Raw genomic sequence first — 22,610 nt, 5'->3', positions numbered from 1 at the left:
ATACTGTCCCCATATTTGGATGATGCATGACGGCCTGTTGTAAATTATAGTAAAATGCCCAAATGGTGATTAATTTGAATAGCTAAACAGAAGAAAATTGTTTGGGAAAATTATGTAATAATAATAATAATCGGACATGGGCCCTGTCGTCATCATCAACAACAAAAGCCTAATTGTCATCACACCCAGAAACTGCGTATGACGAAATTGGTAGTGCGTTTTCTCGGCAAAAGACCTAATAAGTGTTAGTAACACCTGGATTTGCGTTCACTAAATTAAAGGCTATTTATATGGATTCTTTCTATATAGCTTATTGGTGACTTAATTTTAGGGCTATGAATGAATGAATGGCAGTCTCACTTTCCTAAGCAAATTACTTTGAATCTGTATGTGAAAAATGTACCATCTTAAAGCTAAGGAAATCTTGCAGCCCTGTTTTTGTCTGTGTATGGAACAACACACTTTCAATAACCAAGACAGCTTGAAGCTGTTTTAATTTGTGAAAAAGGCAAGACATACATCCTGACAGAAAACAAAATGTAACATTTGGAAGTGCTTTCTTCAATGACTGCGTCACCTTTGTGGGTTTTAAGATATGTTTGGATCATTTATTCTGCAGGTCAGTCTTGCTTATCCGGGTTTGGACTGTGGAACTGAATGACAGCGTACTTTCCACATGTCATCCAATCTGGTTCTTGAGAGCTCAGCTTGTTCCCTCGGCCCGGCTGCAACCCCACTTGAACGTTGGCCTTGAGAGTCCTCAAACTGCATAGCGGTGCTGGTCCAAACCCCCTCAACGCAGTGTCAAAGCCCACTGTGTGGTCCCAGTCTCGATCCCCTGTCAACTTCCTGTAGTTGAGATCGCCTTTAAACAACACCAAGTCGGCTGTTTGCAGAGTTGCGTACAGGTCTGGAGCATTGGCCTCCATGTCACAGAACTCATGTGGGTGTGTCCAGAACGGATGGTCATGATAGGACCACACTCCCTCCTTCATGTACTGCTGCCACTGCACCCCTCTCTGGGACATCGACCTGTGATTAGCCGCCATGGTCTGCCGGATTGTCCAATGAAAATCCTCGACCGTCACATCGGAAACGAACCAAGGGAAGGATTTGCCATGGAAGCGGATTTCCTGGGCTAGACCGGAGGACAACAGGAAATCAGCTAGGACCAGGTCAGTGACCAATTCAAAGCCGGCATTATCCAAAACAAAGTCCACTCGGACGGAGCGACTTTTCCCCGACTGCGCTTGTTGCCGGGCAGTAACCAGCGTTGACCACAGGGAGTCAGAATCGTCCACCAAGATGAAAAGCTTGAAGGCCGCTAGAGACTCGATGGGGCTGGCTTTCTGCGAATTGTCCACACCAGCAGATATCGATAGATCGCATTTGTTTCCCCAGAGAGAAACCTATAAAGAGTCAACAAGTAAGCATGGTCAATGATTCAAAATGGAATAGCACTTGCTTCAACATACGTGATTGGCTTTCAGGTGCTAAATTGATCCTTGCAACGATGTCCAAAGTCATTTAACACAAGAAAACCTGGTTAATCTCCTATGGTCATAGGTTAAAGTGTATTTTAGCAGGTTTGGTCCCCAAGGTCTTGTGTTAAAAAATATTTCTGAATGGCTACTCAGAATGTACTGACCTGCAGCAACTTGTTGAAATACTCCTGAAGGAGATTTTCAGGCATGTTTTCCATTTTTTTGTTGAAGCTCTCAAAATATGTGCATAAAGCTATTGTAGCCTGCTGGGACTCAAAGTAGCTCTGAGTTTTCCCTTCATTGAAGACATCGTAGCCACTGATGGGAGGGCTGGAAACAACATTTTTTTTACTGACCAGTGTCATCATGCACAGGGATTTTGTGAAAATGTAGACATGCTTCTCACTTGAGCCAGATGGCCTCCCGTATTCTGCGGTACATGTAGCATTCCACATACAGCCAGGGAGACTTGAACCAGCTGACCACTTCCTGGTCTTCATGCTGATCCGTTTGTCTCTGCAGGTACCGGTTCCACGCGTCTGCATCATCCAGGCCATCTGTCAATGCGAGGATGGGTTTGTCTGTTTGCAACTCATTCCTCAGTTTGGACAACAGAGAAATTGTTTGCTTTTCTGCTTGGATTCCCTCCTGAAATCAACAGGATACGAACAAGGTAAGATTTAATCATTTAATACAAGGGGTATAGACGTGAAAGACTATGCAAAAAAAAATAGGGGTATGGCTTTTAGGTAATATACATGCTCAACTGTTTAATGTTCCAGTACATTGTGCTATTCTCTAAAAAGCAGAATTGTGAAATAGACCACAGTTTCTTTCGCAACCTGCTGATGACGGAAAGCTCAGATCAATTCGAATTGAACTAGGTAATAATTGTAGGTTATCGGTCATCCAAATTCAGGATGTTATTATAACGTAGTATACCTCGATGGGGTGTACCAGTACATTGTGTAGTATGTCGTCTTACCTCTCCATATTCTTCAAAAAACTTGTTTTTGTTGCGATGGATTGTGTCTATGACTTTGGTGAGGATGGTGGGCAATCTGTCTCTCACAGTCAAGTAAGCAAACGACCTACAATGCAGAGAAACGGCAATTATTTCATCAAATGCTCATTATGAGCATTATTCAGATCGCAACATACTTAGCACGATAGTTGTACCATCATATTCTTACCTCAACAGACACTGTGATGCAACACTGCCAGCTAAACGCTAAAGCTATTTTTCATCACACAACGTTCGCGATCACACAAGTTAACTATTTGAATAAACACGCTTGTTTTAACCACCTTGTTTGGAATTACGAGGACGTATTTGAAAAAGCTGTCAACATACCCAACTGACTTGGCTGACAGAGAGGGGGGGACTACGTCGCCGGTTTTGTCGGCCGCCATGTTTCCCAGCACTTTGTCATTCAAACTACTACAACTTTATTTAAACTTCAAACGTGCAAACAGGAAGGCAGAGATGTTTGTTGTTAAATATACGAATTTGGATATGCCAATATAATTTTGTTCATCTTGACTGAAGCTGGTCAGAGCAGTTAGTTAATTTAGTTTATCAATATTATTTTTACTGAATTGAAAATAATATTAGATTTTTAATGGTGCTTTGCTGTCACCTAGCGACCACATACAGCCATATATCGTCTGAAAACGTCTCAATGTATTTGTGTAGTTGTTTTCTTATAGATATAACTATCTTGATTACATAACTTATCGTCAATTGGTAAAGTGATGCAATTCGCATATATCCCACATCCTCGGGCATCCAGAGTTGTCCTTGGCAACGGTTGCCAGGGAAACGTGCGGTGGTCCTATCAGGAAATAGCAGATTTTGAAGCCTCAGGGCTTTTTTTGGCGGGAAAGGAAGGAAGATGGGGTTGTGCAAATATTTTGGTAAGGGGGAAAAAATGAATGCAGTTTAATGGACAAAAAGATGTGTTCGAGAGACATGCAGTTTAAGTCAGTGTTTGCGTTGAACTTCAAAATAGAGCTAACCATGGCAAACAAATCATCCGTTGAAGAACAGACAATTCATTTGGGACGTCCCCCGCCGTTCCCGAGTGTCTGCGTGACCAAGCGATTGGCCTCAGGCTGCTCTGCGTGCTTGTCTAGAAAATATAGGCATATCAATTGATTCTGGCGCCATCACTATGGGAACACGGCGACCCATTGTCAGGATGTAAGGGGGGCCTTGAGTGTGGGAGTCCAGCTGCGTCCACCTCCGGTGTTCAGCCACCGCCGGGCCGGGCCTCCCTTCCCCCCACCGGGCTCCAGCCTGGCCGGATCTGTTTGTATTTTTTTTTCTTCCTGACCGTGAGGGGAGTGACTCACCACTCCGGTTTCCAAAGGACGCCGAGTGGGGGCAGGGTGGCGGTTTAACGTAAAAGGCCCTGTTTAAACAGGTGTTCCGGCACATGCTTGCGGTGTTGGCCCTGTTGCATCCCTGAAAAGGAGGTTCTGTTGCACTTTGCCGTTAGGCTTATTTTAGCTTTTGGGATCGCTGATTTTTAGAGGTCTGTGCTGTTAGTTTTATGGCAGTTGGCGTCAAAAATCAATTAAGTGGGGATAACTTAGAGTAGGTCTGAAGGTATGAGAGTCGAGACAAGAACCGGTGGTTGTCGGCTACCTGCTGGGAGTTAGCCAGCTTGCGTAAACAAGCTTTTTTGTCTTTTCTCCATTAACATGTATAGGACTCCTCCACCGATGCATTTGTTTGTCAAAGATTTAGCACCCCCCCTCCTCCTTGCCGGCCTCCAGTCACGGACACGATCAGATCTTGTTTGTTGATAGGACAAACAACAGAACCCGTTTCATAGGACAGTCAGTCCCTCCCTCCCATGCCTCCTTTTACACAGTCCACGGCTTTTCCTGCCCGTTAAGCGGCTGTAGCCCAGCGTCCTGTGGACTCCCTGTCCTCAGACTGAATGGCCTCACTGTTTTACAAGAGAATACTGCCAATCAATGGCAGGCCCTGATACATGACTTAATGAAATGATTGTAAATCAAGGGGCATTTTAGTGTGAAGTATTCTTTGGGGGCACACTATCTATGCGCAAATTAACATGCAAACACATTTCTGACAGTTTTTGTAGTTTGAATTTTTCATAACTTTTGAGGAACTGAATAGGAATAGGATGACAGGCCAAATCAAATGCTTTTATCTATGCCTCTTAAGTTCGGTACGCACATAGGCTACAGATATGAGAACTTTCAGCTCCTTATAATGATTATCTGAATAGTTGAATCTCCCAAGAAAAAGAAAAAAACGTGATGTTTGTGTGCATGTTTGTGTTTGCATCATTGTGGTTTCTAGGTAAACAAAGTTACTATTTTGTATTTTCTAGCAGTATAACAGCGACAGGTACTACGACTCTTATGGTAATAAGTAATTCCATCCTTGGAATTGGGAGGTCTCGTATCATCAAATAGCCAGTGATGAACATTTTACTAGGCATTAATTGAATTGAATTCTACAATAATTATGCGTTTTAGTGTTTTATTTTTATTTATTTTTAGGGGATGGGGGAATACAGCAAATTACAGAAAATCTAGTGTTTTGCACAGAGGTTATGATACCAAATTTTCTAGAGCATTTTGACTTTGAAATATTGTTTTGATTATTCAAGATTCCAAAATAAGAGTGAGGAGACATTTCAAGTTTAAAGCCTTCTTTTGTTTTATTGAACAGGCAAACATTTGGGGAATATGTTGCGGTCTTTAAAAAAAATCTTATGCTATTTGATTTATAGAAAAATAAATAAAAAACACAGGCGCGCGTTGTAGTCCAATGAATGAGTCACCAAGTGCGCTAGCAATTAGCATGTAGCCGCGTCTCCACGGGGCTTTTTTTTGGCTCCAACGGCGGTTTCAAACAACAAAAAAAGGACAGTGCTCGGGGTGGTGGCGTGTTTGTGTGTGTGTAGGAGGGGGGGAGATTAACGTTAACGCGACCGCCCCCTTGGCCAACGCCAACGGATCCTTGCAACGGTTGCGTGTGGCTGGGCTCCCTTCGCCACAGTCATGTGATTGTAACGTAAAACCCCCTAACCGGAAAACAACCGACGACCCTCTCCGCCGCCCGAACGAGCGGCTTACAAAGCTGCTGGGAGCCCGGAGAGGACGGACGTGTCCCCACCCGGTGACAAACAAACCACCCCCCCAAAAAAAACATTCGGCGGTGGCGATCGGAGCGGCGACAATTTAACCGGACGAGCGACGGCCAAGGTAACGTCAAGCGACACGCACACGACTACCGTCACTGTTTGGTGAGCGCCGTTATTTATTTATTTTTGAATTGAGCGTGTTCGCCATACGGAGAAGTTGGCGGTGGCGAGCAACCCCCATCCCCCTCGTGTACGTGCACGCGCGCGCCTGCTTGCTTGCGTTTCCGTACGCGGATGTGTGCGTGGTGGCCGCGCGTGCACGTACGTCCGTTTCTCGTGTTAGCTTGTAGCAAACCGAAAGGCGGTGGCAGGCACGATGCGATCCGGTTTGCCGTCGCGTCCCTCGCTGCAGCGTGTCTAATCCGCTTTTTTTTCTTCACTTATTCCCCTCGCTTCTTTGTCCCCGTGTAAAACACGTTTCCATCCCTCACCTGCTGCTCCACGCTTGACGAATGTTGTCTGTAGGAGAAGTTTAAAGTACTACGGAAGTGAGCGCTCCACGTGTCTGGCTCAAAGCAGGGGCGGCGCTATGTCGCCTAGAAACAATTGTCTTATTAGGAAGATCAACTGGAGTCAGGGTTAAACTTGCTAAAATCACTCCATTTGGGGAATTAGAAATTAATTTTTGGACAGGTGGATGGTGTGTATTTTATTCTTTGAAGGATTAAATAACAGTAATACACTTAACCAGGGGTTAGAGAGTCTGGGTCATAGGTTCGAATCTGGTGTCAGCTTTGTTTACCCAATACTTTAGTTGGCCTTTTATACATTTCCAAACAATAAATAGTAGATTTATTGAATATATTTTGTCCATTGGTTGTCAGTGTGAATTTTTTTCAGGATGGTTTTACAAAATATGTATTTCAAATCCAAAACAAAAAATAGTATTTTTTCCCCTCTCCAAAGTAGTCCTACCCGAGTCCATCACAGTCTTCTCTTCCATACCTATATGCTTCTCTGGAAGGAGGTTTTCATGATCCTCCTCAGCTCTGTCGTCACAGCCATCTTGATGTGGTTCACATCCTCAATGGGTTCCTTTGATGACCCCTTTAGAGCTTGGGGAAAAAGGAAAAAAATCACAGGGTAAGGTAGGGTGAGTAGTTCGCTACAGTAAGGCAATATCCTCAGAATGATGAAGGGTCAGAAGCTGTTTGATGAAGCAACTGTGATTTATCCTCTCACAACACTTTTCGTGCACTAAAAACTTAACAGAAGAATGATCTCTTTTGCTCAGTAGACATTTTCACTATTTGTATGGCTCAAATTCAAAGACTACCATTCTAATTTTTATTTGGAATGTATTTTTAACTCCGTACGTGATGCCATGATCTTTGTTTACATTGTTTATGCTGCATTGACTCTTCTTCAACCCTTCTTGCCTTTAAAGTTTTTAGTTTTCAGTGAGATTTTGGTGGCTCTTTTTGTCCATTTTCAAGTCTTGGCAAGTATTTTCACAGAATCTCTCCTTTTGGGAAGGGGCTTCTGAGGCCTGGAGGCTCAATTGTTCCTTGAGCTTCAGCACATGTTCCACCACGGCGACTTGTATGTTCACTTTTGAGTCATCACACTCTGGGGACCCTAGCGTTTCCCACGTTAGGATCCAGGCCTAGATTTGTTTTTCCACATTTTATAGATGTAATATATAAGGCAATTTTGTTGCATTTCTGACCATCATAGAGTCTTGCTCTCAAACCGTAGTAGAATGCAATGCCCTGGGCCAGCAAACCATCGCACGCCTGGACGCGCCATGATTGACAGCAATGGCGCACCTACCATACATCGTACCCCGCTATTAGAAGCTTGGAAAAATAACATAGAATGATGACCAAACTTATGTGATGAATCCAAAAATGGCCTGGGAGATTCCAAGAGAAAAAAAACAATCTCAGGCCAACTTCAGTTGTCAATCAACTGGAAAAGACCCAAGTTAAAAACACTATTAATGTGTGCAGGGTCTAAAACGTCTCTTAAAATGACATTTTTAAATCCCTATTAGCAAAGACTTGGTCACAGTGTTAAGAAATACCCCATTTTCTAGTAAGGGCAGAGACCTGAGGGTAGTAGCACCGCACTCCGGGTGTGCGACCATCTGGTAGAGGCAGATGGCAAGATAGGCTGTTGTTCACAATAAGTCGCCGCTTTAAAGGCTGCGAATAAGTAATGCTGTTTAATTCAACAGGACAGTAAATAATCAATGTTGATAGATGTTTTTTTTCTTTCCCCCGGCTAAAAACAAAACTGGAGTATGGACCTCAGGCCAGTGAGGGGCAGTGGGTCAATAAACCGTTTCATTATGCTGTATTACGCGCAACTGTACTATTAGTATTATTAGTACTTTTGTTGCGCTTTCTACTGTTATAACTGATACTGCTGATATTAAAAATGTGGCAACTGCTACATCTTTTTCTATTTTTTTTTTTCAACCCCAGTTTCCTGTAAGTTGTAGTGCTGTTACTAGTACAACTTTTTCTGATACTCCTCCACTTATAATACACTTTTACAGATACTCCCGCTGCCACTTTTGTTAGTACAGCAATTAGGCGCACCATTACTCTTCCCCTGTAATGTATTTGCACGTCTATGCTGGGCGTTTAGAAAAAGTTTGTTTCATTTGATAGAAAATGATAGTCATGCAAACAAAATTCCAAATAATAACATTTAGACATCTGTGCTGAAATTTAAAAAAAAAAAAACTAGCAGTCGCAAACTTTACTTATATTTGTACTGTGTTAGGGTCTTGTCTGTAGACGTAGTCTTTGGGTGAGTAGGTCATCAATTCATGTTGACATAACCTATCCAACATGTCGGAAGAATTGTTTTCAAACTTAAGGTTATCATTCATCTTGCTCTGTCTTCCTGTATAGGGAAATAGGTGGTCCGCCATCCTCCTCCGCAAGGGGGTTGGGGACTAAAACTAGTAGTTCTGCCTCGGGAATGCGGGCCGACGCCCACTTCCCCGATCATGTGATGGCCTCAAGCCGTCCCATTTTCCCAGTGACCTCTGGGGGTCGACGGCAACTCGTCGTGATTGGTCAGGGGGGACACGTCGCCCTCTTACATGTCCCCAGAGATTGACTTCACACGACCCAGAGCCCTGATCGCAAAACCAGAGTTGTGCACGTGCAAAATCATTGGACTTTGAAAGGCCGGTTTGGGTTGTTTCCTCTGAATTTGGTAGTCTTATGACAGACATATTTTAATGATGTAGAAATTCAGTTTTTGGAACGCAAGCTCTTCATCGTTTTAGGTAATGGTGACAATGAGAAACAAGGAACTCAGGAAATTAAATGTTCATAATGACCCCTATCTTTGCAAACATTTTTTTAAATTGTAATTATAGAAGGAAATTGTTTATCTGCTACTCTATGCTGTTCAGCATTTGCGCTTGTAACAAAGCCACCATCTCCGTGCGGTTGATGTCGCCTCCGGTCTCGTCACAGACAGGAAACCGAATTCTACATGTGTGCTCGTGTGTGCGTGCAGGTTGAAGAATGGAGTTGGCCAACCACGGTCTTATCCTGCTGCAGCAGCTCAACGCTCAGCGAGAGTTTGGCTTCCTGTGCGACTGCACCGTGGCCATTGGAGATGTGTTTTTTAAAGCCCACAAGGCCGTGCTCGCTGCATTCTCCAACTACTTTAGAATGCTCTTCATTCACCAGGACAGGTACTGTGCAGGAATGTGGATTCCATCTATACATTTTCATTAAAAAAAATTATATCAAGAGAGACGTGAAGTGAAACAACGTTTAGCTTGCAATGTGTTGTTTTGCTTTTATTCAAATAACTCGTACAGGCCCTTCATATTTAGCAGGACATCAATAATCTATGAATATTTTGAATAACAGTGTCTCTTAAAACACAAAGCCCAATGTGTTGGTCTATTTTGAACAATCAGTTCCACACAGTTAACAACATATTTAGCGGTCAAATAGTATTGAATTATGCAGCACATGTCTACTAATTGTATTACCCCCCCAAAGCAGCTCTGAAAAGCTGTTCGCAAAGAAAGTTTCAACAAGTATCAAACAACCATTCTCAGCAGGGTGAATTAAAAGGGAAATAAAAACAGAATGCCAGGGAGATTTCGGAACCACAAGGTCTCCATGATGTTGTGGAATAAATTATACACTACGACCTTAACAATATTTGCGAGTTGCAACCTGCTGCTTGTCTATTTAAGATAAACTTTAAAATGATCAGAGTAACGTTTAGATTCAAGTTACTAAAATGGATCTTTTATGTTCTAGTGACTGTGTTCGTCTGAAGGCGACAGACATCCAGCCCGACATCTTCAGTTACCTCTTGAACCTGATGTATACCGGGAAGCTGGCCCCCCAGCTCATAGACCCCACACGTCTGGAGCAGGGCGTGCGCTTCCTGCATGCCTACCCTCTGTTGCAGGAGGCCAGCCAGTCGGTCTACGCGCACCCTGAGCAGAGCATCAACCTCTCCACCTCCCTCTATGGCATTCAGATCGCCGACCAGCAGGCGGCACTGTCGGCCTGCTTGCCGCTATCCTCTCCCGTCGACATGGAGACCCTGGGCTCGGAGGCTCAGTACCCGACGCTCCCGGTGGGAGCCAAGCCGGTGGCCTCCCCGCCGGAAGCCGAGGCGTCCACCAGCGGGGTCCAGCCCGCCGCGGAAGAGGCGGCCTCGGAGTCTCCGGGCGCGGACGGCGGCGCGTCCGTCTCCACCAACGCCATCCTGCACGTCAAGCCCAGCATCATGAAGAGGAGCGCGTCCTTCCGGAAGCACTACTCCTGCCACCTGTGCAGGACTCGCTTCAACCAGAGGAGCCTCCTGAGGGAGCACCTCCTCCAGCACGCCCAGGCCATCGAGACCCAAAGCGTCCCCTCGCCCGTCATGGTCGCGGAGCAGAGCGTGCCCGAGGCGGAGGGGCTACTGAAGGGAAGCCGAGTCGCCGCCGTGGAGATCATCAGCGACGGCGAGCAGACCCTGACTTCCGGGAACAACTCGGACTCCCCGCGCGCCGAGGTGTCCACGTCGGGCTGGGGCGCGGGCGTCCCCAACTGCCAGGCGGACACGCCGCCCCCCTCGGACATCGCCGACATCGACAACCTGGAGAACGGCGACCTGGACCGCGAGCTGAAGCGGCGGAAATACGAGTGCTGCACGTGTGGGCGCAAGTTCATCCAGAAGAGCCACTGGCGCGAGCACATGTACATCCACACGGGCAAGCCTTTCAAGTGCAGCGCCTGCGGCAAGAGCTTCTGCCGCGCCAACCAGGCCGCCCGCCACGTGTGCCTCAACCAGGGCGCCGACGCCTACACGCTGGTGGACCGCCAGAGCATGGAGCTGTGCGCGGCCGGTGACGACAGCAGCCAAATGGAGGCCATGTTCCTGGCCACGTCCAAGCCCTACAAGTGTAACATTTGCGCCACCACCTTCTCCAGCCCCAATGAGGTCATCAAGCACCTGTGCTTCACGCAAGGGAGCCTGGCGGGGCTGCAGGGCGGCGCCACCGCTCTCATGCTCCCGCACGATGAGCTCTCCAAAGACGACGGATCGGATCTGTCCAACTCGGGCACGCCGCTTGAAGCCGCCATTAAGGCTGAGGACATCCTGGTGGAGTAGCCGCCAAATTTGCCAATCCCAAGCCCGCCCCCTAAATTATATAGCTCATGACTAAGCTAACTCAAGTCAGTCAGGGTTCTGTTTTTGAGTGGGAGAAGCAATCTTTTTTGTTCCATTCCACGTCAACTTTGATGGAACACGAGGAAACAACTGCCATCATGTCTTATCTGAACGGAAAGCCATTTGAGCATTTTTCCCCCTCTGATATTAAATTTAGAACACGAGTAAACGGCTAGTATAGACAAATTTCTTCCTATGGACACCTTTTTTTTTATTATTACCGTCTGACATTTCTGCACAAAAGTAAAACAATTACACAGTACTATTAGGGCAAAACTACTGTAGTTAATAGTTAAGTGCTACTAGTCGTACTTCACTTGAAGCGCTAGTTTAGGGTTCATCTTCCGAGATGCTTATCCCCGAGGCTCGCGGGAGTGCTGGAGTCTATCCCAGTCAGCAACGGAATTGGTTTCCAGCCAATTAGATACTTTAAAATAAATTGAGCAATATATAGCAATGCCAAAAAAGTAGCTTTTTAAGGTTGGTGACCCTTTCACATTTGTTGTTAACTAGTAGTCTAATTTCATTGCAGAGCGGCTCCAGCACCCCGCACACTAATGTCATTGTCCTCGAAATGGTTTTATTTGTGTGCAGAAATGTCAAACAGTGTGAGGCAGTAGTAGTAGTGGACTAAATTGTTAATACCAAGATATTACTAGTGCACAAAAATTGCCTTAGGAATGTAAACAGAGTGCTCTAGTATATGAACAATTTAGTATACAGTAACAGGATATTGATGAATGCCCAAACGACACGCCCGAGCGCGACCGCATGCTTGGGAACAGGAAGCGAGCCCCCCCCAACTTGCAGGGTGGGTGTGTAGTTGTGAGGCCAATACTGTACATATAATCTAGTATTGCTTTGCTGTAGGCAGACCCATTAGAATTTCAACTAAAGTCCACAAAGACACGCGCCCGAGACAATCTGTGCTCTTGACGTCTTCCATTTTGTGTTCACGAGCGGCAAAATTGAATGAACGCAATTTGCACCTTGTTCATTGGTTAATCGCGATATCCTTAACTGGGGAAGCACATTTACTTTCCGCAATATGGAAGTGTGAACAAAAAAAAGGTAAAAGCAGGAATGAACTTGAATCCACCCCTTAAATATTTCTAATTTTATACACAGTGGTATGATTTACAAAGAGTCTATTGTAAGAAAATGTAGCTTTCAGAGTAAAAATGCATTTGATTTAGCAGATTCACATGTATTGAAGACAGGCAAGACAAATAGTTATAACTAGCCTATTAAATGACCTTGTATAAATGCTAGTTTCTACCTGATCGGACATTTGTCGTTCATGGGTTATATCGCTGTATAAATTAGGAAATGGGGCCCATTCCAATGAAAAGCATGTATCTCTGTATTTTTTTTTTCAAAGTATAACTGAAATGTATCAAAGTATACAGCAATATCTACCCATTTTTTTATTTAAAGAAAGCCAATCAGGTATATTTTGGGGTGAAATATTTTTTTATTTTTTTTCACGCTTCTCCAAAAATATGGGGTGCCCCCAAAGACTAAATATTTTTTATCCAAAATGTTATCTTTTGCATTAACAGAGATACACTTTTCTTTGGAATGCATGATTTCCCAGAGTTATTGTTACACTAGCAAAACCCATGTCCTCTTCATTTAGGATAGAGGATTAGAATATTTGTTTTTCATAAATGGTGCAAAGAAAAGAAAAGTGGTCGCATTGTTGGAGTTACTCCAGTTTTGTGGCTAGATGGCGCTGTTTGACTGTGCTGCATTGCACCAACATGGGCATACGGAAACGTTTTAATTTTTGTAAGACTTAGTTAACTGGCCGATGTGTGTTTATCTCAGGAAGATGACAGAAGTTTGACACCGTCCTGTCTGTGTGTGTGTGTGAGTGTGTGTGTGTTCCATGTTGGTATGGGGACATCAAGACGAGTCCATCCCATAATACTTGAGTAACACAAGCTAATGTTCCCTCTCAAAGCTCGTCTGACATCTACTGTGATCAATATGTGCTCTCAGGAATGTGACTATTTTATTTTGTTTTCCTTATCAATAGCTTTGTTTTTTTTAATGAACAAACAATAAATATGTCTTTTGATAACATGGACTATCTTGGGCTAAGTTTTTAGGGAGGGTGTTTGAAAATTGACCTCCATAATGGCAAATGGCATTGGCATAAACTGGTAATTACCCATTGTCACTTGTGCTATCATATAACGACAAGTATTGCAGCTGACGTCAGAATAACACGAATTTTAATCACTAGGTCGCATTAAAAGTCATTTGGTTAGATCTTAAAATTGCATTCAAGTTTAGAATGACGCGCGCTGTTTGGTCTTTGTTATCGATGTTATATTTATTTTTCTAAAACACTTCCTGCACACGTCGTGGTGCGGATATTTTGTGTCGGTTTCATAGTAGAAAAAAATACTTTAGTCTTTCGTCAGAAGTGTGGAAATATAACGTAAATGTATGCAATGCCAAGCTTGAAAAGTACATCTATAGGGCGAATATAACCACAATGTGTGGGTGGGTGTATGTTGAAACCATTCGACCTGCGACACAGAGCACGTGACGTTTCAAAATCAGTTATCAAACCTATAACGTTCAACAAATTATTTGCGTATGTCCATTTATTAAATGACGCGATTTATTCTTGCTGTTAATACGAGGTTTACTGTATTATTGAGTTAAGGTTATTGTACAGTATGTGTGTCGAAAGTGCTCTTGGACGTACATCCTACGTTTTTGGACGGAGGCCTAGTCTACTGAGCATGCGCACTAGCCACCTCGTTTTCCGTTCAAAAACGATGGTGCATGAACAACGCCGCGCTGTCGTAGTTTAGCTAAAGTGACCGAGAACGCCGCTACAAGTTTGCTAAAAGAGTTGATGGAAGCTCCTGGTAAGATTACGCACATATTATTCTTATAAGGCTACAGACTTAAGTATATAAAGATCACAAAAAACAACAGACGGTACCGCGCGAGGCTAGCTATTCTAGAGAAGTCATGGGCTGCGACTATTTCCTGGAATTGCAATGGCGCATTGCAACACGTAGGAAAATTGTAGACACGAGAAGGTCACCGACATTTTACGCTCCCGATCACTGTGAAAGTGTAAATCGTGGTGTTTTATTTCACAACCTTAAAGTGGAATCATTTCTTGTCCCCAAAACATATATTTAAGGCCAACTTTGGTCCACGTTCGCCGCGATGCCTTTCCAGGAATTAGACATAAACAGAGGCCTATTTTGGGGTTCAACTTTGTGTATCTACTGTCGCGGATGTAACCACAACAAAGCAACAATAATACGATCCGCCATAATGCGCGCACTTTTATCATTGAAACATGTTATTCCAGCTAGTTTAGCCAAAAGTTGCCAAGTACTCTGATCTAGCTGGTCTAGTGACTAGTCGTAACGTTTTACATTCATGCACACGTACATACATGTGTACTTACATCTGATTTTTTTTAACATGAACAAATAATAAAACCCAGCCTGGTGAAAACTAATACAGATATACGTTGATTAGCCTTAACAGACCTAGATGGATTTATAGTGTAAGTGAAATTAAAAGTAAAACACGGTACATTTTCTATTTGTAATGTTCTGTAAAAATAGCTGCTGGATTTTTGACAAACAACAGAACCATTGGGTACAAATATCTATAGTTAAAAAACAAAGTTAACGCAGAAGTCCTAACACTAGTTTTCATGCAAAATTGATACATTTGCGAAGTTGAAGGCAATTTGTCCAAATGCTGTTGTGACATAAGATATAATTTACAATATAATAATACTTTCTTGTGAAAAGAAAGACCATTTTAGCTAAACTTATGTGCAATTATTTTAGCAGGCCTTCACATCCCCGAAGAACCCACTACTGGAATGCTGGACTCGGAGCCCCGTGCCATGGCGAGTAACGGGGAAGCGTACCCTCCACCTCCTCCTCCTCCCCCTCCTCCACCACCTCCTCCAATTCAAACTGCAGACTGGGCCATGGAACAAGCTGCTCCAGAGCCTAGCATAAATTCTGCTAATGGGGCAGGTGACCACCCCAACCCTCCATTGCCCCCTCCACCACCTCCTCCTCCAGAGCTGGGTCCCGCTGAGAAAGCTGCCGATCAATTTCAGATGGCCAGTGCGCCACTGTGTCCAGATGAGCAGCCACCACCTCCGCCACCGCTTCCCCCGCAGCCCCCGGAAGAGCCGCCCGAAGAAAAAGCAGAGCCTATGGAGGCTCAACCAACCACACCTGAAGTCACCAGTCAAGGTAAGAAATCCATTCAAATAACAGCCTTGGGACATTAAACTCGAATGTGAAATTGGATAACAGCTAGGAATCGCCATTTCACGGTTTCCTTTTGATTTTCTTCCAGGTGGCGTGGTGGTCTCGCAAGTCGCCGATGACGGCATGGAGCTCGAGGAAGCCCCTAAAGATGTAACTCAAGAGGCCAATGTCCAGGAAGCTGTCACTCAAGATGCCAGTGCCCAGGAAGCCGGCGCCACCCAAGAAGCTGGCGCGCAACAGGCCGCAGTTCCAGAGGCGGCCCCTTCGCAGGCCGCCGCCGCTCAACAGGCCACCACCCAAGAACCCGTCGCCGCTCAACAGACCGCCCCACCAGAAGCAGCCGGTGATCAACAGGCCACCGCTGCCCAAGAAGCCGCTGCCGCCGCCCAACCGGCTTTTGTTCATACAGAGCCGGAGCTTCCGAACGAGTTTGAAAAACTCTTGAAAGGATGCGAGGAAAGCCCGGAAGACTTTAACTCCTGGGTTTATTTGCTGCAATATGTGGAGCAAGAGGTAAAGAAAATGAACCGCTTAATCGGGTAATAGAGAATAACACAAGCCTTCTTCTGTTCTTCCTTCAGAATATTCTCCAGGCGGTGAGGAAGTCATTTGACGTTTTTCTCCTGCGCTATCCCTACTGCTATGGCTACTGGAAGAAGTACGCCGACATCGAGAAACGGCACGGCAACATTCACGTGGCGGAGGAGGTTTACCGGCGAGGTTTGCAGGCCATCCCGCTCAGCGTGGACCTTTGGTTGCATTACATGACCTACATTAAGGAGAACTCTGACAGGAACGACCCAGAGACAGAAGGACGCATTCGAGCGTGAGTCGCAAACACTTCCAAGGCTAACTTCCCTGGTTCACAAATTTTGGAGTTTTAAAAACAAAAAACAAGTCAATTTAATTTTTTTTTTTTCAGGGCGTATGAACATGCTGTGCTGGCGGCCGGTACAGATTTCCGCTCTGATCGTCTTTGGGAATCCTTCATCATCTGGGAGACAGAGATGGACAAACTCGCCAATGTCACGGCAATCTACGACCGCGTCCTGGGCATCCCGACACAGCTATACTCCCAGCACTTCCAAAAGTAAGTCAGAAATGAATGTCTTTCCAGTAGGGCTGGGTGAGGTTGGCAGCAAAGAATTTCTGCCTCGCCCTCCCTGCTTCAAATACATTTTTATTTAATCATGCGGCCCTATTTAGAGCAAACGACTACAGTGGCTAAAATGTTGCTGTTTGCATCCAGGTTTAAAGATCACGTGCAGAGCAACCACCCTAAACACTTCCTGTCCGAGGGGGAATTTGTCCAGTTGAGGCTGGAGCTCTCCAATGCCAACCTGGCCACGATGGCGGGAGACGACGCGGAAAAGCCCGCCCCGAAGGACGACCTTCCACCCGGCACGGAAGACCTCGCCGACCCCGCCAAGGTACGCGGCCGGTCCTCAACTCGTGTAGGGAAGCGTTTGTAAAGCACGACAAGAAATTCTGGCGTTAGATGGAGGATGCCTGTTGTCCATCATGAAGTGGATTGAAAGAAGAGTTTGAAGAGTTGTCTTTTGTCGGCAGCAAAGCCAAAGACAGCCAAGGGGGGCTTCACGCTGGCATCCTGTCAGGGACGCTCGCCCTTAAACTAAATGGAACAACCCCTTGGAGGCCCCTTGACCCGCAGCACCTCCACCTAGAGGTTGATATGCAGGGTGCATATATACGCTCCCCCTCTGCAGGCCTCTTGTCTCTGGTGATGTAAATCTATAGCTGCGGGACCTCCACCGGCAGCTATTACATCCAGTGGAGCAGGTGATTGGTGTCAAGCCCGCTAACGCTCCGTGCCATGTCTGTGTTTCCACTAGAGGGTGACGGAGATCGAGAACATGCGCCACAAAGTGATCGAAGCCCGACAAGAAGTGTTCAACCACAACGAGCACGAAGTCAGCAAGCGCTGGACTTTTGAGGAAGGGGTAAGGATTGGAATTTAAATTAAACTTTCATTTTTTTCCCAGGTGGACATTTTAGTTTTGCTTGCCTTTTTTTATCCACTAAACAATTTTGGCTGTTTTCTATTTTGAATGTCTAACTAACAATTCAATTGGTCGTTTTTTATTTTAGATCAAGCGACCATACTTCCACGTTAAAGCCTTGGAGAAGACCCAGCTGAACAACTGGCGGGAATACCTGGACTTTGAGATGGAGAACGGCACCCCGGAGCGTGTGGTTGTTCTCTTTGAACGCTGCCTCATCGCTTGTGCTCTCTATGAAGAGTTCTGGATCAAGGTATCAAGACGTTTTTCTCCCCTTCCCTCCGCTTCTACTCTCGCCGCTTCCCTGCATTCCCCAAAGCCCCACACCATCGATGTGAATCACACGGAGTAAAAGCAGAAAAACCGACAAAAACACGACGAACCGTCCTTCGCTCTCTTTGCGTGTAACGTTGATATGTGACTGTATCTGTTGTATTAGGGGATGGCCAGCTTGCCACACAAGATTTGACTGCAGCATTTGCCAACTGCATCTTCTTCGTCTCCCACTACCTTACAGAATCTTATCTAATTGGTTCCATGAAGGTGCTGATGGGTTTACACAGAAAAATTTTAAGAACGATCTTGTCAATGTCGCCTTTCGCCCGTCGTCCGTGAATGTGGAAATGTAAATGTCCTGTCTTTTTCTCTGCCTTTCTTTCTCTCTCCGCTTTCCTGTCCTCTGCTCGCTCTCCTTCCCACTTTCTCTTATTTTCACGCTATAAAAGTACGCCAAGTACCTGGAGGGCTACAGCACCGAGGGCGTCCGGCATGTCTACAGGAAGGCGTGTACCGTCCACTTGCCCAGGAAGCCGGCCATCCACCTGCTGTGGGCCGCCTTTGAAGAGCAGCAGGGTGAGTGCTGTAAATGGAATGAAAATGACATGCACTCTCATTGGTAGTATTAATCTACTCGCCGTTTTCCTCCTAATAGCCAACGTGGAGGAGGCCAGCGGCATCTTGAAGAACCTGGAAGTGGTGGTACCCTGCTTGGCCATGGTGCGTCTGCGGCGGGTCAGCTTGGAGCGTCGGCGCGGCAACCTGGATTTGGCGGAGTCATTACTGAAAGACGCGGTGGAGACGTCCAAGACCACCAATGAAACGTCATTTTATGCCGTTAAGCTGGCACGACAATTTGTTAAAATACAGAAGAGCTTGAGTAAGGCTAGGAAAGTGCTGCTGGATGCCATCGAGAAAGACCAGGTAACGACTTCTAAAAGTTGTGCGGCCCAATGAATACTGAAACGCATCTTCTAGTTTTAAAAGAAAACAATAAAATTGTTATAGACGCACATTTGCCAAGCCCTCTGCTGCTTCTTTCCTCACCAGACGAGTCCGAGACTTTACCTCAACCTGCTTGAACTGGAATACAGCAGCGACGTGACTCAAAACCAGGCCGAGATTATCGCCTGCTTCGACAAGGCCCTTGGAAGTCCCATGGAGATTGAGTCACGACTCATCTTCGCTCAGCGCAAAGTGGAATTTCTCGAGGACTTTGGCACCGACATCCACACGTGAGTTTTTGCGAACAGTCGTCACTGCGTGGGGTCTGATGCTTAATCGAGCCTCGGCGGTGTTTCAGTCTGGTGGCCGCTTATGAAGAACACCAGAACATGCTGAAGGAAGTCGATGCATTAAAGACAAAGGCAGAGAACGGTTACGACAGCTCTCAGGAACCCGATGCCAAGCGGCAGCGCATGGACGAAAGCGCGATGGCGGCCGCTGCGGCAGCCGCCGCCGGCGCGGACATGCAGGCCAACAGTGCGTACAATTACAACAACTGGTACCAGGTGGGATTCTCCTTAGTTTTTTATTCTCGTAGATCATCTTAGCACCATTTTTTAATTTGCCTTGGCATGAATGTTTAATTTTCCTTTTTCCCCATCTGCTTTTTAGCAACAGTATGGCGCCTGGAGCCAAAATTCATGGGGCCAGTACAACCAATATGCCCAGTACAACCAGTACTACCCTCCTCCTCCCACATGATGGATGTGACAGTGATCTTGGTCTCTCTTTGGAGAATGTGTCTAGCTTTTCAAAGACAACCAGCACCGCTGTTCCCATGCAATTTGTTTTCTGGTTTCAGTCAAGCTAATAATTTCAAATACATAGCTACTGTTTGGACAAATACAAGTATACACATGATGCATGTTGTTTGTAAAGACAAGCTTCCCCTGTTCCACTTTGTTCTCTAGACGGGAAGACTTAGTTTCCCCCCCATTTTCCTTGTGGGTCTCTTTAAAATTTGAATAATTTTTAATGTGTTTCAATAAACACCAAACGAAGATTTCCTGTTTTATCTTTTTTTTTTCTTGATTTGCTTACATAATAAACAGATTGTTATACATATGTCTCCCTTCTCCAGTTTCAGTCAAAATAAGTCAAATGTTAAACTTTTCATTGGGTCAGATGGCCTGGAATAAAGGTGAGTTGATGCAAAATACTAATTAAAATTGTTACTCAATATTTGGTCATCTTAGTGTACTAACATATACTATACTGTTTTATAGCATCGAGACCACAAAAATCAGGACTATTCTACGTCATCTACAAGCGCGGTAAGCGAGTCACCATCTTTTTCGCATTCAACATGGCGGGACAATATGGGCGTGGTCAGTCAAAATAAGTTGTTCAACAGTCCAGATTCATGCAGATATTGTATACAATACATGGAAGCCTTCTTTGTTTCAAATGTTAAACTTTTCATTGAGTCAGATGGCCTGGAATAAAGGTGAGTTGATGCAAAATACTAGTTAAAATTGTTACTCAATATTTGGTCATCTTAGTGTACTAACATACTATACTGTTTCATAGCATCGAGACCACAAAAATCAGGACTATTCTACGTCATCTACAAGCGCGGTAAGCGAGTCATCATCTTTTTCACATTCAACATGGCGGGACAATATGGGCGTGGTTACGTCTACCACGCCGATGCGTAAATTACGCACATGCGCAGTACCATTCTTTTCAGCAGTCTTTTCTATACTGACCGTCGAGTGATTAGCACGCGAACGAGGTAAGGCCCGGAGCGATTTACTGGCATAAGTGCATTTTTATCACGCTACCGTGAGTCTTTTTAGGAATCGATTGAGCCCAAAACGCTGACAAATCTGTTAGTATAATGCCAGGTTGATCACACCGTCGATATTTTAAGTTTGAGCTTCATTTCCCTCTCCAGTTGTGTGTCGCATGTGAGTAGCTATCTTAGCATTAGCGACACGACGCCGCTCATTTGGCTTTAAAGCTAACTTAACATTAGCGACACGACGCCGATCTTTATTTGGCCTTAAATGTATTGAATGTATTATTGTCCGCTTTCTCTCCCTTATTGAGTCGTCTAGAAAGGCTTTTAATTTAATCAAACAAAGTCAAGATATCGCCCGACAGTTTGATGGGTTAATGCTTGCTCCAAAATGGCATCCATAGTCATGACTTTGTTTCTGGTGTGTTTTATGTAAAGTAAGTTTTCAACATGAGTGCTAAACACCCGTTTCCAATTCGTAATTGTGCTGATTTCGCCAGAAAATACATGGATACAATTCTTTTTAAGCCAACATTCTCTTATTTGTCAGCGTCAGTCTGTATATTTAATCGCATTGTCTGGAAAGGGAAAAGAATAGCACGGAGCGATCTCTTTCCTATAATGATTGTTTGGCAACTCCTAAATAGCTTTGTTTAATCAACTTTTCCCTGTTTAGGATAAACATGCAGCTCTTTCTGCGCTCCAAGAACACTCATACCCTCGAGGTTACAGGAGAGGAGACTGTGGGCCAGATCAAGGTAAAACTAGTTCCCCTCCAAAAAACATGTAAGCCTATCGTTTGAATCTCCAGTTTCTATATATGATAACTTTGACTTTTTGTTGTTTGCACCAGGCCCATGTCCAGACTCTGGAGGGTCTCCAAGTGGAGGAACAAGTGATCCTCCTTGCAGGTTGTCCACTTGAAGATGATGCTACTCTTGCATCATGTGGTGTCTCTGAGCTCTGCACTTTGGAGATTGCTGGCAGACTTCTTGGAGGTTAATGTATTTGTTTATTGTAGAATATCCAAATTAAATAAAAGCTCAAAACAATTATATCACCTTGTGTAACTGATGTGGTATTTGATCTATGCCACCATTGTGAGGTTTCACTGAACATTACAATTTGTGGTATCTTGTGACTCACTTTCCCCCCCACTATATAGGTAAGGTCCACGGCTCTCTGGCACGTGCTGGCAAAGTGAGGGGCCAAACCCCTAAGGTAAGGACATTATCTTTAAAGATTAGAAACTTCATAACATTGGCTCCTTAAATGTAGAATCCTGGTTCCATAATTTTTTTCTAAGTCATTTTCCCCCAGTAGTATCCTGGTTCATTTTTATTTCTAAGTCATTTTCCCCATAAGTAGAATCCTGGTTCATTTTTTTTCCTAAGTATTTTTCCCCCAGTAGAATCCTGGTTCTTTTTTTTTCTAAGTGTTTTCCCCCCAGTAGTATCCTGGTTCATTTTCTTTTCTAAGTGTTTTCCCCCCAGTAGTATCCTGGTTCATTTTCTTTTCTAAGTGTTTTCCCCCCAGTAGTATCCTGGTTCATTTTCTTTTCTAAGTGTTTTCCCCCCAGTAGTATCCTGGTTCATTTTTTTTTCTAAGTATTTTCCCCCCAAGTAGAATCCTGGTTCATTTTTTTTTTTTCCCCAAGTCATTTTCCCCACCAGTAGAGTCTTGGTTCAAAATTTATTTATGAGTGTACAAGTAAATGTTTAACTAAAATGTTTTATTTCCCTGTGTACAGGTGGACAAACAGGAGAAGAAGAAAAAGAAAACTGGCCGTGCCAAGCGTCGCATACAGTACAATCGACGCTTCGTAAATGTGGTGCCCACCTTTGGCAAGAAGAAGGGACCTAATGCCAACTCCTAAGTATGCCAAAGTTAAAATGTTTCTGTGAATAAAATATTTCAACTTGGATTATCACTTGCATTTTTTGTTAGATAAAGACAAACAAGTA

The 22,610-nt window shown here is 44.6% G+C and overlaps 4 protein-coding genes across 9 annotated transcripts; 3 read left to right on the top strand and 1 right to left on the bottom strand.

Moving 5' to 3' along the window:
* Positions 1–462: 462 nt before the first annotated feature.
* Positions 463–2,957, bottom strand: dcph1 (damage control phosphatase 1). The gene is made up of 5 exons (XM_077587312.1): positions 2,839–2,957; positions 2,470–2,575; positions 1,891–2,132; positions 1,649–1,814; positions 463–1,409 (listed from the first exon to the last, which is right to left on the bottom strand). The coding sequence occupies exons 1-5, from the start codon at positions 2,895–2,897 to the stop codon at positions 621–623; spliced, it is 1,362 nt and encodes a 453-aa protein (XP_077443438.1). The 5' UTR covers positions 2,898–2,957; the 3' UTR covers positions 463–620.
* Positions 2,958–5,365: 2,408 nt separating this feature from the next.
* On the top strand, positions 5,366–12,835 carry zbtb2b (zinc finger and BTB domain containing 2b). 3 transcript variants are annotated; one of them, XM_077587746.1, is made up of 3 exons: positions 5,366–5,773; positions 9,155–9,335; positions 9,919–12,835. In XM_077587746.1, exons 2-3 carry the CDS (start codon positions 9,163–9,165, stop codon positions 11,264–11,266), a joined length of 1,521 nt encoding a protein of 506 aa, XP_077443872.1. In that variant the 5' UTR covers positions 5,366–5,773; positions 9,155–9,162; the 3' UTR covers positions 11,267–12,835. The 3 variants fall into 3 exon arrangements, with proteins under 3 accessions (XP_077443872.1, XP_077443871.1, XP_077443873.1); XM_077587745.1 differs by having other exon boundaries at positions 5,368–5,732; XM_077587747.1 differs by lacking the exon at positions 5,366–5,773 and adding an exon at positions 5,898–6,159.
* Positions 12,836–14,058: 1,223 nt separating this feature from the next.
* On the top strand, positions 14,059–19,908 carry prpf39 (PRP39 pre-mRNA processing factor 39 homolog (yeast)). 4 transcript variants are annotated; one of them, XM_077587337.1, is made up of 14 exons: positions 14,059–14,214; positions 15,166–15,227; positions 15,447–15,585; positions 15,692–16,116; positions 16,185–16,429; positions 16,526–16,693; positions 16,853–17,033; positions 17,457–17,564; positions 17,713–17,877; positions 18,350–18,476; positions 18,556–18,824; positions 18,951–19,135; positions 19,204–19,411; positions 19,518–19,908. In XM_077587337.1, the coding sequence occupies exons 1-14, from the start codon at positions 14,202–14,204 to the stop codon at positions 19,605–19,607; spliced, it is 2,385 nt and encodes a 794-aa protein (XP_077443463.1). In that variant the 5' UTR covers positions 14,059–14,201; the 3' UTR covers positions 19,608–19,908. The 4 variants fall into 4 exon arrangements, with proteins under 4 accessions (XP_077443463.1, XP_077443461.1, XP_077443462.1 ...); XM_077587338.1 differs by having other exon boundaries at positions 14,187–14,214; positions 15,169–15,227; XM_077587335.1 differs by having other exon boundaries at positions 15,166–15,585.
* A 608-nt stretch (positions 19,909–20,516) lies between these two features.
* faua (FAU ubiquitin like and ribosomal protein S30 fusion a) lies at positions 20,517–22,570 on the top strand. The gene is made up of 5 exons (XM_077586832.1): positions 20,517–20,640; positions 21,323–21,404; positions 21,500–21,644; positions 21,812–21,867; positions 22,397–22,570. Exons 1-5 carry the CDS (start codon positions 20,573–20,575, stop codon positions 22,520–22,522), a joined length of 477 nt encoding a protein of 158 aa, XP_077442958.1. The 5' UTR covers positions 20,517–20,572; the 3' UTR covers positions 22,523–22,570.
* The last annotated feature ends 40 nt before the right edge of the window (positions 22,571–22,610 follow it).

This window comes from Stigmatopora argus, chromosome 19 (genome assembly GCF_051989625.1).
Source record: "Stigmatopora argus isolate UIUO_Sarg chromosome 19, RoL_Sarg_1.0, whole genome shotgun sequence".
Taxonomy (NCBI): domain Eukaryota; kingdom Metazoa; phylum Chordata; class Actinopteri; order Syngnathiformes; family Syngnathidae; genus Stigmatopora; species Stigmatopora argus.
This window is presented reverse-complemented; position numbering and strand designations above follow the sequence as displayed.

What these genes read in the sequence shown, in the direction of transcription:
- dcph1 (XM_077587312.1), bottom strand. Translation starts at nt 2,897, where the DNA reads ATGGCGGCCGACAAAACCGGCGACGTAGTCCCCCCCTCTCTGTCAGCC. An exon ending in TTTTTGAAGAATATGGAGAG is followed by an intron (nt 2,133 to 2,469) that starts GTAAGACGACAT and finishes TGTTGATTTCAG; the next exon opens with GAGGGAATCCAAGCAGAAAA. An exon ending in CGGGAGGCCATCTGGCTCAA is followed by an intron (nt 1,815 to 1,890) that starts GTGAGAAGCATG and finishes TGTTGTTTCCAG; the next exon opens with CCCTCCCATCAGTGGCTACG.
- zbtb2b (XM_077587746.1), top strand. Translation starts at nt 9,163, where the DNA reads ATGGAGTTGGCCAACCACGGTCTTATCCTGCTGCAGCAGCTCAACGCT. An exon ending in CTCTTCATTCACCAGGACAG is followed by an intron (nt 9,336 to 9,918) that starts GTACTGTGCAGG and finishes TTTATGTTCTAG; the next exon opens with TGACTGTGTTCGTCTGAAGG.
- prpf39 (XM_077587335.1), top strand. An exon ending in TACTCCCAGCACTTCCAAAA is followed by an intron (nt 16,694 to 16,852) that starts GTAAGTCAGAAA and finishes GTTTGCATCCAG; the next exon opens with GTTTAAAGATCACGTGCAGA. An exon ending in ATTACAACAACTGGTACCAG is followed by an intron (nt 19,412 to 19,517) that starts GTGGGATTCTCC and finishes TCTGCTTTTTAG; the next exon opens with CAACAGTATGGCGCCTGGAG.
- faua (XM_077586832.1), top strand. Translation starts at nt 20,573, where the DNA reads ATGCGCAGTACCATTCTTTTCAGCAGTCTTTTCTATACTGACCGTCGA. An exon ending in TGCTGGCAGACTTCTTGGAG is followed by an intron (nt 21,645 to 21,811) that starts GTTAATGTATTT and finishes CCCACTATATAG; the next exon opens with GTAAGGTCCACGGCTCTCTG. An exon ending in TGAGGGGCCAAACCCCTAAG is followed by an intron (nt 21,868 to 22,396) that starts GTAAGGACATTA and finishes CCCTGTGTACAG; the next exon opens with GTGGACAAACAGGAGAAGAA.